At 48.9% G+C, this 15,736-nt stretch overlaps 2 protein-coding genes across 6 annotated transcripts in view; one reads left to right on the plus strand and one right to left on the minus strand.

Annotated features, from left to right (window-relative positions):
• The window catches only part of GRAMD1A (GRAM domain containing 1A), a 108,144-nt gene that overhangs the window by 34,669 nt on the left and 57,739 nt on the right, over nt 1-15,736 (plus strand). The gene's annotated exons all lie outside the window — the stretch shown is intronic.
• On the minus strand, nt 519-8,474 carry ZNF792 (zinc finger protein 792). Of its 2 annotated transcripts, none has more exons than XM_055239608.2 (4): nt 7,781-8,474; nt 5,028-5,154; nt 4,394-4,516; nt 519-3,730 (listed from the first exon to the last, which is right to left on the minus strand). In XM_055239608.2, exons 1-4 carry the CDS (start codon nt 7,811-7,813, stop codon nt 2,115-2,117), a joined length of 1,899 nt encoding a protein of 632 aa, XP_055095583.1. In that variant the 5' UTR covers nt 7,814-8,474; the 3' UTR covers nt 519-2,114. The 2 variants fall into 2 exon arrangements, with proteins under 2 accessions (XP_055095583.1, XP_055095584.1); XM_055239609.2 differs by having other exon boundaries at nt 5,028-5,112; nt 7,781-8,462.

Consider the following 15,736-nt stretch of genomic DNA (forward strand, 5'->3'; position numbering starts at 1 on the left):
TACTAATCAGCCCTAAAAAGGAAATTCTGACATATGCTCCAACATTGATGAACCTTGAGGATATTATGCTAAGTGTGAAATAAGCTAGCTACAAAAAGACAAATACTTATTATTCTACTTATATGAGGTACCTAGAGTGGTCAAATTCATACAGACAGAAAGTAGAATGATGGTTTTGAGGGGCTGGGGAAGGGAAAATGGGAAGTTATTGCTTGACGGGTACAGAATTTCAGTTTTGCAAGATTGAAGAGTTCTGGAGACGAATGGTGGTGATGGTTGCATAACAATACGAATCTACTTAATACCATTGAAATATACACTAAAAATGGTTAGGATAGTGAATTTCATGTTAAGTATATTTCATCAGATTTTTTAAACATTTTTAAATAAACTGTAAAAAACTATGTTGCACTCACCCAGTACAGCACTACTCAGTAGTAAAAGGAATGAACTATATATACACACAGCATGGATGATTCTCAAGATAATTATGCTGCATGAAAGAAACCAGACCAAAAGAGAGTAAAAATATTTTATGATTCCAATTGCGTTAATTCTAGAAAAGGCAAACAAATCTAAGGTAAAAAATGTAAATCAACGGTTTCCTAGGGAAGGCAAGGAGGGACTGTAAAGGGGCATGAGGTAGCTTTGCAGGTGATGGATACGTTCATTATCATGATTATGGTATTGGTTCCCTGAGTGTACATAATATATGTACAAAACTTACCAAATATGTATAATTATTGCATGACAATTACATATCAACAAAGCATTAAAAGAAACTGTTTCACATAAAAATCCAACCTCCTACTCATTTTAGAAAATCCGATTTGGCAACCCTATATTGACTCTGCCATCTCTTTCTTCTTGCCTTGGGAGCAAAAAATGGCTGGCTACGTCATAGATACTACAGTCCCTATAGTATAGGATCTGCTTTTTCTCAGTCCCTATTTTCCTGCTAGCACAGCACTGGCCTTGAGATGCACAGCACAGAGATGGTAATCCACAAAACCAAAACCTTTAGATTATTTGCTCTGCCAGTAACATTAGTCATAGGACAGAGGTCTAGAGGTCCTGAGAATTTCTGCAAACCCTGAATCCTGCACAGCCACATTCAAGGGAGCACTCATGGATGCACCTTTACAACAGGTCCATTTCTGCTGGTTTGCTATAATCTCACCTACTCCCTATTAATCACATGCAGTGTTTCTGTACAAATTATGGTCCCAGCTGGGCCTGGTATGTCTTACAGTTAAGAGATAGCTGCCTAATGCTGAACTTCAGGGCATATGGCTCCTTGGCAGGTGCTAAACAGCATCTGCTTTACAGTGTTGGGGAATATGGGGCACCCCCTGGGAATAAGGGACCCAATTCATGCTGTTCCCACATGCACTGGAGGTTGTCACAACTGCCCCCTCCTCGGGGTAAAAATTCATGCCATTCAGACCACAATATTATACCCATAAATTCCTACAATTTTTCCTAGGAGGCCTTGGTGGCAATGCAAATGAGGTCAAGTCTGGATTAACAGTTGTTCTATGCCATCCTCCTGTCCCCTCCAAGATAATCTGGAGACCCCTTCAGTTTGGTAGATCTTAACTCTGTTCTTGAACCACCCCACACAGTGATCAGAACATGGAGGATTAAAGGTTTTATCATAAGGCCGTTATCATTGCATGAACCAGGGCAATGCACAGGAGATAAGTTGTTGTGCTGAGTAACATGAAGGCTGGACAAATCCTTCACAGGCATAACAAGAGACCAATAATGTCCCAGAAAAAGGGAAATCTCTAGAACAAGCTGTTGGCAAAACCCTGCTCAGGTCTTCACAGCCAAAAGCTGGTCATGTCCATGGCTAAACCAGCCATACAGGGTGGGAATGACATCTTCCCATGGCTTCAGATTACTCCTAATTCCCTTTAGGGATTGGAAAGAGAGAGGAGAGGTCTGCCTTCCCTGAGCACAGTGGAGTGGTGGACACACTCTTTGGAGAGCTGCAGTGTGTGGTGCTGACATGGCTTCTATCACAACCCCAGCAGTGAAAAAACGCTGATAAAATCCACAGTAAGAGAATGTAACTTGTCTCCAGAAAGCTTCCAACATAGCTAGCATTCCTAGGGAACCTCCCCAGGGTGGGTACTTGGATGAACAAGTTTCAACTTGTAGTTGACAGCACCCTCATAAGGTCTGTTCTCAGAGCTTATCTCTGGTGTGTGCTGTGAAGAGGGAAGGAGCACATTCTCCATGCTCCTTTCTCTGGTGTGAATCTTCTGATGCCGAATGAGGGTAGGCCTTTGGTTGAAGGCTTTCCCACATTCGCTGCATTCATAAGGCCTATCTGGTTTGTGAACTTTCAGGTGCTGCCTCAGATTGGACCTCTGCCTGAAGGTTTTCCCACATTCGCTGCACTCATAAGGCCGCTCACCGGTGTGAAGTCTCCGGTGGTTATTGAGGCTGGAGCTTTGGTTAAAGAATTTCCCACATTCACTGCACTGGTAAGGCCGTTCGCCAGTGTGAAGTCTCCGATGGCTATTGAGGCTGGAGCTCTGGCTAAATAACTTCCCACATTCATTGCATTCATAAGGCCGCTCACCAGTGTGAACTCGCTGATGTTTCATGAGGTCAGAGCTACGGCTGAAGGCTTTCCCACACTCGCCGCACCCATGAGGCCGCTCGCCAGTGTGAACTATCTGATGTTGAATGAGGCTGGCGATGTGGCTGAAGAATTTCCCACATTCGTTACACTTGTAAGGTCTTTCTCCAGTGTGAACTCTCCAATGTTTAATTAGGCTGGAGTTGCAGTTGAAAGATTTCCCACATTCACTGCACTCATGGGCACTTCTGCCCGTATGAACTCTCTTATGATGAATAAGGTTGGAACGTTGGCTGAAGAACTTCCCACAGTCGCTGCACTCATATGGCTTTTCACCAGTGTGAACCCTCTTATGCTGAATGAGGTTGGAGCTTCGGCTGAAGAATTTCCCACAGTCACCACACACGTGAGGGCTTTCACCGGTGTGAACCCTGCGATGTTTAACAAGGCTGGAGTGCTGGCTGAAGAATTTCCCACATTCACAGCACTCATATGGTTTTCCTCTATTGTGAACTTTCTGGTGTTGAGTGAGGTCAGCGGCATAAGTGAAGAAGATTCCACATTTGCTGCATTCATAAGGCCTTTCTCTGCTGTGGATTCTCTGGTGCTGAACAAGAGTGGATTTGTCATTGAAGGCATCCCCAGATTCACAGCACTTGTTATGCCTTAGTGCAATGTGAAAATCCACCACACCTTCGGTGGCCTTGTGTGGCTCCCCATCGCTGGGAGTGACCTCACACTGCAGAAACCCTGCTGTGGCCACCAAGTCCTTCCCACCCTCCCGGCAGGTGGAAAGCTGATCTGATGTGTGGCCTCTGCAGGTCTTTACAGGGGAAGCCTGGCCCTCCTCCCTTCTGATAGGGTTGTGTACGTTCTGCTGCACCTGTTTCTGGGGAAGGTCTGCACTGAACTCAGAGCCTTTCACATATGCCTCACACACAAATGGTTTCTGCCTGGGATGTGTTGTCTGGTGTTCAGCCAAACGCAAAATGTCTTTCAAACGTAGGCCACATATGTCACAGAGGCAGGTCTTCTGGGGGCACAGAGTTGCCTCAGGACTCTTGTCCTGTGCCACTCCTTCTACAGAAACATTATGCTCAGAAGGTAAGTCCTTGTCCTCTATTCCACAGCAAAAATCTGAAAGCAGAGAAATGCTGGTGAAGTTCGTATAAACTTTAATAGAAGGAAAGAGCCCCATCACCTATGCTTGGCTGACCCAAGAATGAGTCCATGGGATTGTTGGCAACACAAGAAGGCTCAGGTCAGGGTAAGGAATAATCTGCTCTGCCATACTGTGCCTGGCCAGGTCACAAAATACAGGAGGCCTTATCAGGACCAGGGACACAAGGATGGGGGACAGTATTGGGCAGAGAGGCAGGGTCTCCCACTCACTTCTCTTTAAAGGCCTTTTGGCAGGGCCTGGGCTGCTGGTAACCTGTGAGGGCTATGCAGTGAGAGCATCTAGACCCAGCAAAACCTGCAACTGAGTAGCTGGTGTTCAAGCACGTCAAGGAAAAGCACGTATCTCACAACATATTAAGTGTAGGCCGGTATTGGAAAGTGCCACAGAGGAAGCTGAAAGAGAGAAACGGAGGCCAGAAAGGTGGGGCACAGCCAAGGGGCCCAACTCAGAATAGTAATGACAAGTAGACAATGTGTCAAGCACAGGTAAGGAAAAGCAGAGACGTGGTCTGGCTACTGGCGTTCGTATCAAATGATGATGAATAGGAGAGAAGATGCTGGTATGATGTAAACACAGTGGTGACGTCACATCCTCCCCCAGCTCCCATCGCTGCTTACCAGAGCCAGGCCTGCCATAAGCCCCTCTGGCCATGGCTGAAGTCATATCCACACTATCAGGCACCCAGGGCTCTTTCCCCATCTCCAACTGGGAAACGATGTGGGACCTGAAAGATATAAGGCCTAAGGGAAAGACACAGTGGGTCAGTGGCCAGCACGTGCCCAGTTGAACTACCCCATGACAGACTACAGGACAGGAAACTCTGTATGACACAGGGACATTGGGTGGTCACGGCAAGCAGTAACCACATCAGTGATTGGAACTCCTGGCACACTCAGGCTTAGGAAATATTAGCAAGAGGAAAGGCACAGAATCTAAACCACAGAACTGTCAGATGTGGATAGTCACCCAGGAGGGAATGGCCGAGTCAGAGGGAGTCATGTGGCTAACCGCAAGACCCCCTCATGCCTGGAGCTTCCCTGCAAGGCTTCAGGCAGCAGGTGTGGGGGCCGCTTAGGGAGAGGAGGGAACAATGCACATAGCTCAGCCCCAGAAGCCACAACACACATACCAGGAAAGTGGGGATGGAAGCAGTGCCAGTGGTCTGGCTGTGGGAAGGAAACAGCTGTTTCTTGGGCAAAGGGGACAGGCAGAGAGGAACTCGGGACACCGGGGTAGGGGTGACAGCCTTACCCAGCGAGGCTATAAGTGCAAAGTTTTCCAGCATCACATCGCAGTACAGGAGTCTCTGAGCCTCATCGAGGAGCACCCACTCCTCCTGGGAAAAGTAAATGGTCACGTCCTCAAAGGTCACGCAGCTCTGCCATGATGGGGACAGTTCGTTCCATGATCAGTCTCTGTCCTTGGGACTCCCTATCCATCCCCTGCTCACTCTCCTCCCCAGCTCTACAGCTCCAGGAGGTAGCAGGCCCTGGTTCTGTGGGCGCTTCATGTGACCACTATGTCAGCCCACAGCAGCAACAGGCAGGGCGCAGAGAGGCACCCTCTAAGGTCTGGGCCTGAAGTCCAGGGCCCAGCTCCCTCTTCTGCCAGCCTCTTCCCCTAGTGTCACCAATGTCACGCTTCTCAGATACAAATGTGGGCTTCTCCCTTAAACACCAGTCCAGAGCCCTGGGGTGAACAGCTCACACTCCCTCCCACGTGCATTTCACTCTTTGGACTGCACCATCTTCACAGCTCCAGACCTTCACCACAGCCTCCCATTGCCACTGCTACCTTCTCCCCATCCTAGCCCCTATCCTAGCCATCTCCATGGGCTCCCACGTGTCACTCTGCACATGGCATCCAGAGAGTGCCTGGCAAACACAAGCACCATCCCAGCCTGCTCCAGACCTTTGATGGCCTCCACTGCCAAGGGCAACACCCAGGTAAGGGGGAGAGGGAGCACTCCACCCTTGCCTTGGAGCCCCCTAGCTCCCCTGGCCTGGCTTCAACGGAAGCCACCCACGGCACACATGGATGTCACATACGCTTGGCCTTCTTTGTTGCACATTCTGACCCTGTCATCACTCACACACATTTAAAAAAAAAAAAAAAGCCAACCTCTCTGGCCATCCTACCCCACCCACCTAAGCCCAGCAACTCTGCCAACTGACTCCTCTTGCCCCAAGCTAATTCCCCAGCCTGAGGACAAACCCCATCAAGGGTCACCACAGAAGCCTGGTGAGAACATAGGTGAGTGTGTAAGCACCAGCCCAGGCCTCACTGCAATATTACCTCCTCTACTGCTAAGCCTCAGCATCCATCTCATTCATGTCTACACTCTTTGGGATGATCTGGCCACCTGCCAGATCCTCTGATACACCCACATAGCCCCCCCATCACCACCATGACCACTACTGTTCCCCACCTGTCTTTATGATGCCAAACAAGCCACAGTCCCCAAGCAGGAACCCTGCTCTCAGTTTTCCAGCCCCACCTTCCTCTTTTTTTTTAACATCATTGTCACCATGACCTGAAGTTTCACCTCCTACATCTGACACACAGCTACGCTCCCGTCCATACACCAGTTGTCACATTTTGGATGTTTCTAACTGTTGAAATAAACAAAGACCAATGAAATGAGAAAAGCCAAGGCTACTTACTCAAAGCTCACTATAGCAAGAGGGACTCAATGCAAGCCGGGAGTGGGAGAGTTTTATAGCAAAAGAAAAGGAAGGCTTCAGGCATGCCCTGGTTGGAGGCTCCCGTTCGTAGGTGGGTGAACTAGAAGTGGGCATCCTATGTGATTGGTTAGGGTGCATATCTGCCTTTCTCTGGTTGTTCTTAGAAGCAGGAGCAAAAATTAGGAAAGCTGTCTGTTATTAATCAAACTCTGGCCATTTGGGACTGCTCATTACAGAAGTTATTGTTTTAACTTCCTGGATTGTCAGTCCAGATAGCAATCTGGCTTCCTGTGGGTCTGACAGACAGCAGGCTGGCTTCCTGCTGTATGGGTTGTTTATTGTAGATAAGGGGGTTGGTTTCCTGGGCAGGTTCTGGGGCAGGGTTCTATTTGTATACATGATCTGGCCATTGTTTGAATGAATATCCAGTCTCTCATAACCTTAACAACTCCCTCAGAACACCCTGTGTGTTTAGCTCCCCACCTTCCACTCCATTTGGGGGTCTCTGGGACATCACAGGCTCAACCTGGCCAAAGCCTAACTTCTACTGCTTCCATGGAAAATTCCTCCTACAACCAACTTCTCAGTTCATAAAGGTGGATTCATCAAACCAAAAACCATGGATTCTTCCCTCCTCCTTCTCACCCTCCACATCGGAAAATTTGGTCAGCTTGACTTAAAAGACATCAAGTTCCCAATCACTTCCTCTACCTCCAGTCCCCACTCTGGTCCGGCCAGCAGCAGCACTGGCCTGGGCTATTCCATTAGGCTACTCCTTGGCATCCCTGCTTGCGGCTTACTCCACATTCAGTTCTCCACTGTGCATCCACAGGGGGCCTGTTAAGACCTGAGTCACAGCATCTTCCTCCTCTGCCCTAAACCTTCCATGGCTCCCAACACCCTCAGAACAGAGGCCCAGCTCTCCAGCCTGCCGTTCTGGGCTGTCTTCAGCCCACCTGCTCTCTGGTTCCCGCAGACATAATAACAGTGACCTGGGTGGGGTTCCTTGAACACTCCAAACTCAGTCTCCACACCGTGCCCCACCCCACCCCCCAAGCTTTGGCGCATGCTGGTTCCTGTGCCTACAAAGCCCTTTCTCCCTTCATCCCATTACGTTTCAGTAACGGAAGCCACTCTATATAAACCCTGTCCTGATTCAGGATCCTAGCTGGGAGCGACTCCCTTCTAAGGTCCCCTGACTCAAAAGCAAGGAAATGGGAAAGGCGAAAAGTCCTAGAACAAAGCCATCTTTTGCGTCTCAACACCCGGAACAGAAGCGTGGGGGGCCGACAGCGAAGGGCCTAACGTCCAAGCACTCACCTGCGAGGGGTCCCGCAGCGCCGCCGCCGCCATCGGAGTCTGTGGTCAGAGCAGGGCCCCACGGTGCGGGCGACAAAGGGGCGGGGGCAGGGGGTCTCGCAGGCTGAGGCTGCCACCCACCTGGCCGTGCCCCAGGCGAGGTGTGACCCCTCCTGGCGGAGGGTCGCACTCCTAGCCTCAGTCTCCCCGGTGCAAAATGCGCACGGGGCCCGGGGCGCAGGCTCTGGGGGCGCCGAGAGCGCGCAGCTCCGCCGGGTACCCCCGTTGCAAGGGGTCACGGCTGGTGCAAAGGCGCGGAGGGGGTCCCGGCCTCACTGTCCCCCGCGCGGTCCGGGAAAGCCGGCGCGGCAGCTTCACGGGCGCAGCCCCACCCGCCCCGCCCCCAACCCGGGGTCCCCAGCTCCTGAGGATTCAGCCTCCCCGCTGGGAAATGACCTGCGAGGCTGCAGTGCAGGAAGTTCCGGCCCCCACCGAGGCGGCCGGGAGAGTCGCCTTCTCCCGTACTGTCATTGGCCTGGCGCCAGCCGCTGGTGCACAGGCAGGGCCTGGGGATCGCGAGTTTCTGCCCAGCCTCTTGTCAGGCTGGGGGTCCAGGACGGGAAGGAGAGCAGATCTCATCGGGTCTCCACCGCCGCAGCCTGCGCCCTCGGGCCTTCCCCTTAAAGGGGCCGCTCCCGAGCCTGCGTCAGCCCGCGCTAAACCCCGCCCACCCTCGGAGGTCCAGGAGGAGAGGCCCAGTGCTCTTCCTGCGCGTGTGGGCATCGGCCAGCCGCTTCACCCCAAGGGACCTAAATTCACACTGGAAAATGGGGATAGTACCCAATGGGCGGGGTCTTTGCGTTGTAATATTAGATGTCGCTCTGATTCAGGGCTTCTTAAACTAGCAGCAACAGCATCACCTGGGGACTGGCTGAAAATGCAAGTTCTGGGGCAACAACTTAAATCTAAGGATTCAGAAATTTTGGGGATGGGATTCAGCCTTCTCTACTTTTAGGGGAGGGGGAGGGGGGGGTGGGTCTCGTTCTGTTGTCCAGGCTGGAGTGCAGTGGCCTGATCATAGCTCACTGCAGCCTCCATCTCGGGCTCAAGCTATCCTCCTGCCTCAGCCTACCAGGTAGATGGGATGCAGGCGTGCACCATCATACACAGCTAATTTTAATTTTTTTTGTAGAGACTGGATCTCCCTGTGTTGCCTAGGCTGGTCTCAAACTCCTGAGCTCAAGCGATCCTCTCATGTTGGGAATTGCAGGCGTGAGCCACGGTGCCAGGCCTCCTTCTCTGTTTTAACAAGCCCTCTGGGGACTCCAATGCTGGCTCCAACTTTAGAGCAGGGACTCTCATTGAAATCCAGTAAATAAAATGGGAAAAATAACACCACATTGTTGCAGGAAGTCAGGGACCCCAAACGGAGGGACCTGCTGAAGCTGTGACAGAAGAACATAAATTGTGAAGATTTCATGGACATTTATTAGTTCCCCAAATTAATACTTTTATGATTTCTTACACCTGTCTTTACTGCAATCTCTGAACATAAATCGTGAAGATTTCGTGGACATTTATCGCTTCCCCAGTCAATACTCTTGTGATTTCCTATGCCTGTCTTTACTTTAATCTCTTAATCCTGTCATCTTCATAAGCTGAGGATGTATGTCACCTCAGGACCCTATGATGATTGCGTTAACTGCACAAATTGTTTGTAGGGCATGTGTGTTTGAACAATATGAAATCTGGGCACCTTAAGAACAGGATAACGGCGATTTCAGGGAACAAGGGAGATAACCTTAAAGTCTGGCTGCCTGTGGGTGGGGCAGGACAGAGCCATATTTCTCTTATTACCGAAAATGGGTAAGAGAAATATCACTGAATTATTTCCCCAGTAAGGAATATTAATAATTAACAGCCCTGGGAAAATAATGCATTCCCAGGGCAGGGCATCTAAAATGGCTGCCCTGGGAGTGTCTGCCTTATGCAGATGTAGATAGGGATAAAACATGCCCTAGTCTCCTGCAGCGCCCCCAGGCTTGCTAGGATTAGGAAATTCCAACCTGGCAAATTCTGGTCAGACTAGTTCTCTGCTCTCGAACCCTGTTAAGATGTTTATCAATGACAATGCGTGCACAGCGGGACATGGAAGCTCATTAGTGATTCTAGTTTTGCCCTGACCTTGTGATCTTGCCCTGACCTTCTGCCTTGTGATCTTTTGTTGCCCTTAAAGCATGTGATCTCTGTGACCCACACCCTATTCTTACACTCCCTCCCCTTTGAAAATTGCTAATAAAAACTTGCTGGTTTTACAGCTCAGGGGGCATCACAGAACCTGCTGACATGTGATGTCTCCCCCAGACACCCAGCTTTAAAATTTCTCTCTTTTGTACTCTTTCCCTTTATTTCTCAGACTGGCCGACACTTAGGGAAAATAGAAAAGAACCCACGTTGAATTATCGGGGGTGGGTTCCCCCGATACTACATGTCACATGGTGAAACCGCCTTTGTAAAAATTATAACTGAGAAAATTATGACAGTGAGAGATCTGACCTAACCAACTCCATCTTGCTTCTAACCTCCAAGCTGTCCTTGTTCATTCCTGAGCATAGGCCTAACTAACTTCAGGAGAAACTTAGTTTATAGTTTAACTTTGAAACAAAGATAACAGCCCTTTCCCTCTAGGCTGGGCGTGGTGGTTCACGCCTGTAATCCCAGCACTTTGGCAGGCCGAGGAGGGCGGATCACGAGGTCAGGAGATAGAGACCGTTCTGGCTAACGTGGTGAAACCCCGTCTCTACTAAAAATACAAAAAATTAGCCAGGCGTGGTGGTGGGCGCCTATAGTCACAGCTACTCAGGAGGCTGAGGCAGGAGAATGGCATGAACCATGGGAGGTGGAGCTTGCAGTGAGCCAAGATCGCCTCCAGCCCGGGTGACAGAGCAAGACTCCATCTCAAAAACAAAAACAAACAAATAAACAAAAAACAGCCCTTTCCTGAAACAAACCCTCTTCTTGTCTGGGGACCAGACTGCCTTTGTTGGATTAACAAACGCCACAAGATTAGAGAGCATGGTTTAGGAGTCATGCAGCCAGGGGCCAGGGGTCACAAGATTCTAAACCTTCCCAATTGCTCCTGGGGATAACATCACTATTGTAAAACCTAAGATTGGTGCTCAAGACATTTTTCAGACCCAGCACTCAATGGATCAGCTAGTGCCACCCAGATTGATAAACTGAGTCATCTGGTCCTGTGGTCCCCACCCAGGAATGTACTCAGTGCAGTTAGACAACTTTGACTCCCTGTGAGTTCATCTCTAACCCAACTCATCAGCACTCCCCACTACCTGGCCCCCTCACCCACCAAATTATCCCTGAAAACCTCTGATCACTGAATTTTCAGGGAGATCAAGTTGAGTAATAACTCTGTTTCTCCCGTGGCATGGCTGGCCCTGTGCCAATTAAACACTGTTTACTGCAATGCTGTGGTCTTTTTGTAGCAGATAAGAAGAACCTATTGGGTGGTTACAATGGTAGATAACAGGGCCCAGGACAGAATTCCTGCTGGGTGCATAAAAGCTATTGTCATTACCAACATCATCATCACAAGAATCTTACAAACACTGCTGTGGGGTGGCAGAGAAGAGACACTTCTGTGCAGTCTTTTGGATATTTGTCAAAATATACAGTGACTCTAACTCAGCAAGTACTGCCTCAGAGGGTATAGTTATGATTTTTACATGAAAGCACACTATAGTAACATTTGCCTACTTGATTTTATTTTATTATTTTTTTATAGCTGCATTTTTTTGTTTTTCTAAATTGATAAAATCATATTTAATTATTGTATGCAACATGATGTTTTGGAATATAGATACATTGTGGAATTGATAGGGACAGGAGGCAGGGAAATTCTGGGCAGAAGAGGCCGGGCCCATCAAGCTGAAAAGCCTGATACCATGGCCCAAAGTGAGAACTTACATCCCTGTTTTCCCACTCAAATGTTGCCTTTTCCAAAACCACCCATGGCTCACCCTGCCTCCCATCCTATGCCCATAAAAACCCCAGGCTCAGCTGGCAGAGAGAAGAAAAGCAGCTGGACATTGGAGACTACGGTGGGATGTTTGAGAGAAGCAGCCTGACTTCAAAGGGACAGCTTGACAGCATAGCTTTGGAGAGGATGGACAGGGATGGCCAAACTTCAGTGGATGATTACGTTCCTGCTCCATCCCCTTTTCAGCTCCTCTTCCTGCTGAGAGCCACTTTCACTGGCAATAAAATCCCCTGCATTTACCATCTTCAATTTGTTTGTGTGACCTCATTCCTCCTGGATGCCAGACAAAAACTTGGGTGCCATGAGTGTGGGTGCAGAAGGCTGTCACACTGACCCTCCACTGAGCTGTTAACACTTAAGCTATGCATGGATGGCAAAGCTAAAAGGGCACTGTAGCACTTCCTCAGGGGCTTCAGGGGTCACAGGCACCTTCCCCTAGACGCTGCCATGGGGCCAGTATGGAATTCACTCTTGCCAGCACCCAAAAGCACTCACCCTGTCTCCTGCACCCACTCACCTGCGCTCCCCCTCCCATGAGGGGTGGAACAACAAGTGAGTGGAGTTCCTCCCTGCCAGCACCCATGCACTCTAGTTCCCATCCAAGAAGGAGTCAGGGAAATATCCTGCTTCAGAATGACTAAATCAAGCTCATTAACATATGAATCACTTCACATTGTTTTGTTTTGAGACAGGGTCTCATTCTCTCACCCAGGCTGGAGTACAGTGGCACTATCACGGCTCACAGAAGCCTTGACCTCTTGGGCTTGAGCCATCCTCCCACTTCAGCCTCCCAAGTAGTTGAGACTACAGACGTGCACCACAATACCCAGCTAGTTTTTTGTATCTTCTGCAGAGATGGGGTTTCACCATGTTGCCCAGGCTGATCTCGAACTCCTGGGCTCAAGCACTCCTCCTTGCCTTGGTCTCCCAAAGTGCTGCAATTACTGGTGTAAGCCATGGCACCAGCCTTAGTTATCTTTTTTGTGTTTAGAAGACTTAAAATGTACTCTTTAAGCATTTGTCAAGAATACAACATAACTACAATCACCAGGTTGTACAATAGATCTCTTGAACTTATTCCTCCTAGCTACCTGAAATTTTATATCCTTTGACCAACATTGCCCCACTCCCACCACCTGGCAGCCTCAGCCTCTGGTAACCAACATTTCACTCTATTGCTATGAGACAACTTTTTTAGGTTCCATATATGAGTGGGATTATGTAGTATTTGTCCTCTGTGCCTGACTTATTTCACTTAATATAATGTCCTCCGGTTCAACCTTGTTGTCCCAACTGACAGGATTTTCTTCTCTTTTATGACCGAATAGTATTCAGTTGTGTATCTCTACCACATTGTACGAATCCATTTATCTGTTGATGGGCACTTCAGTCACTTGACTATTGTGAATAGTGCTGCAGTGAATATGGCAGTGCAGATATCTTTTTGACACACCAATTTCAATTCCTTGGGATGTATACTCAGTCGTGGGATTCCTGGGTCATATGGTAATTTTATTTTTGTTTTTATTGATTTATTTCTTTGGGACAGGGTCTTGCTCTAAAGCCCACTCTGGAATGCAGTGGCATGATCATAGCTCACTGCCATTTTGACCTCCCAGGCTCAAGTGATCCTCCCGCCTCAGCCTCCTGAGTAGGTGGGACCACAGGAACGTGCCACCACAACCAGCTTATTTATTTATTTATTTATTTTTGAGACAAGGTCTGGCTTTGTTACCCAGGCTGGAGTGCAGTGGTACAATCTTGGCTCACTGCAATCTCCATCTCCTGGATTCAAGCAATTCTACTGCCTCAGCCTCCCAAGTAGCTGGGACTACAGATGCGTGCCACCATACCTGGCTATTTTTTGTGTTTTTAGTAGAGACAGGGTTTCACCATGTTGACCAGGCTGGTCTCTAACTCCTGACCTCAAGTGATCTGCCTGCCTGAGCCTCCCAAAGTGCCGGCACTACAGGAGTGAGCCACTGCGCCCAGCCACTAATTTATTTTTATCTGGAAAAGAAAAGAAGTTCATTTGGCTCAAGGTTCTACAGGCTGTACAGGAAACATGACGTCAGCATCAGCTTCTGATGAGGCCTCAGGAAGCTTCCACTCATGATGGCAGGTGAAGGGGACCTGGTGTGTAGAGTTCACATGGCGGGAAGCAAGGGAGAACTATTATTACTGTGGGGTCAGCACCAACACATTCATGAGGGATCTGCTCCCATGAGCAAAACACCTCCCACCAGGCCCCACCTCCAACACTGGGGATCAATTTTCAACCTGAGATTTGGAGGGGACAAATATCCATATTATATCAGGTGGACAGTGTGGCTGATGCTTCCCTGCTTCAGATGGAATTGGACACAGGCTCCAGGAGAGAAGATAAAAAGTGCTGAGACCAGCTCGGTCAGGGAGACCTTAACCCAGCGGCGCTAGAGGAATTAAAGAGAGACACACAGAAATATAGAGGTGCGAAGTGGGAAATCAGGATTCTCACAGCCTTCAGAGCTGAGAGCCTCGAACAGAGATTTACCCACGTATTTATTAACAGCAAGCCAGTGATAAGCATTATTTCTATAGATTATAGATTAACTAAACGTATTCCTTATGGGAAACAAAGGGATGGGCCAAAATAAAGGGATGGGTCTGGCTAGTTATCTGCAGCAGGAGCACGTCCTTAAGGCACAGATCGCTCATGCTATTGTTTGTGGTGTAACAACATCTTTGAGTGGTTTTCTGCCCTGGATGGGCCAGGTGTTCCTTGTCCTCATTCCAGTAAACCCACAACCTTCCAGCGTGGGCATCATGGCCATCATGAACATGTCACAGTGCTGTAGAGATTTTGTTTATGGCCAGTTTTGGGGCCAGTTTATGGCCAGATTTTGGGGGGCCTGTTCCCAACACAAAGGGGTGAGGAATGAGGTTGAGTGTTCTGACACAGTTTTAGCAAATGCAGGTACAGATACCCAGGCTGGGTGTAACTGAAATGCATGCTTCATGGAGATGCACTCAGCTGAGACGCCTGGTGTGTGTGGGGAGGGCGGGTGCAGGTCAGCCTGAGCATGGTGGCAGCGTGGGATTCAGACACAGAAATGATTTGCAGGCACCAGAGTAGGGTCAGTGTGGTAGTAACCTACTGCTGCACAACAAATTATCCCAAAACGCAGAGGCTTAAAACAACACCCTTTTATTATCTCTTCGTTTCTGTGGGTCTGGACCCCAGGCATGGCTCTGCTGGGTTCCCTGTTTCATGGTCTCTCCCAAGAATGCAATCAAGGTGCCAGCCAGGACAAATATCTCATCTCATGGCTCAATTGGAAAGGGGTCACTTCCAAGTTCATTCATTTCATACAACCTGTGGGACTGAGGGCCTCGGTTCTTCCCCAGCTTTTGGCCTGAAGCTGCATTCAATTCCTTCCCTCTTGGGCCTTGCAGAACGGAGAGCTTGCTTCATTGGAGCACACAAACCAAGAAGGCAGTTGAGTTTGCCATAAGACAGAAGTCACAATCTTTTGTAATCTCATCATGGAAGCCACCTCCCACCACCTTTGCCATATTCTTTGGGTTAGAAGCAAAGTCATAAAGCCAGGCCCACACTCAAGGGAGGAAAACGACACAAGGGCACCCAAACAGGAGGTGGAGGTTGTTGGAGGCCCTCTTAGAAGTCTGCCTAACACCAGTGGGGAGGTCCCGGGAGAAAAATATCTCAAACTACCCTTCCCCCGGGTCTGGACTCTCCTTGAGAACTATTTAAAGAGAGAATCTTTTAAGTGAATTAAGTGGCAAAGAAAAAAAAGTTATAAAAATGCTAAAATTCCAAAAACTTTCTGGGGAGTTCCTAATGTTTGTAAGCACTGTGCTTAGTTTCTTCTGAGACTGCCTTTTAAAAGTAGTAATTAATGGGCTGGGCGCGGTGGCTC

Source organism: Symphalangus syndactylus, chromosome 13, assembly GCF_028878055.3.
Source record: "Symphalangus syndactylus isolate Jambi chromosome 13, NHGRI_mSymSyn1-v2.1_pri, whole genome shotgun sequence".
NCBI classification, from domain to species: Eukaryota; Metazoa; Chordata; class Mammalia; order Primates; family Hylobatidae; genus Symphalangus; species Symphalangus syndactylus.

Bases quoted from the DNA above. Each gene is read 5' to 3' on its own strand.
- ZNF792 (XM_055239608.2), bottom strand. From the start codon at position 7,813: ATGGCGGCGGCGGCGCTGCGGGACCCCTCGCAG. The intron at 4,517-5,027 runs GTAAGGCTGTCA...TCTTTCCCTTAG, and splicing joins TGCACTTATAGCCTCGCTGG to GCCTTATATCTTTCAGGTCC. The intron at 3,731-4,393 runs GTAAGCAGCGAT...CTCTGCTTTCAG, and splicing joins TTATGGCAGGCCTGGCTCTG to ATTTTTGCTGTGGAATAGAG.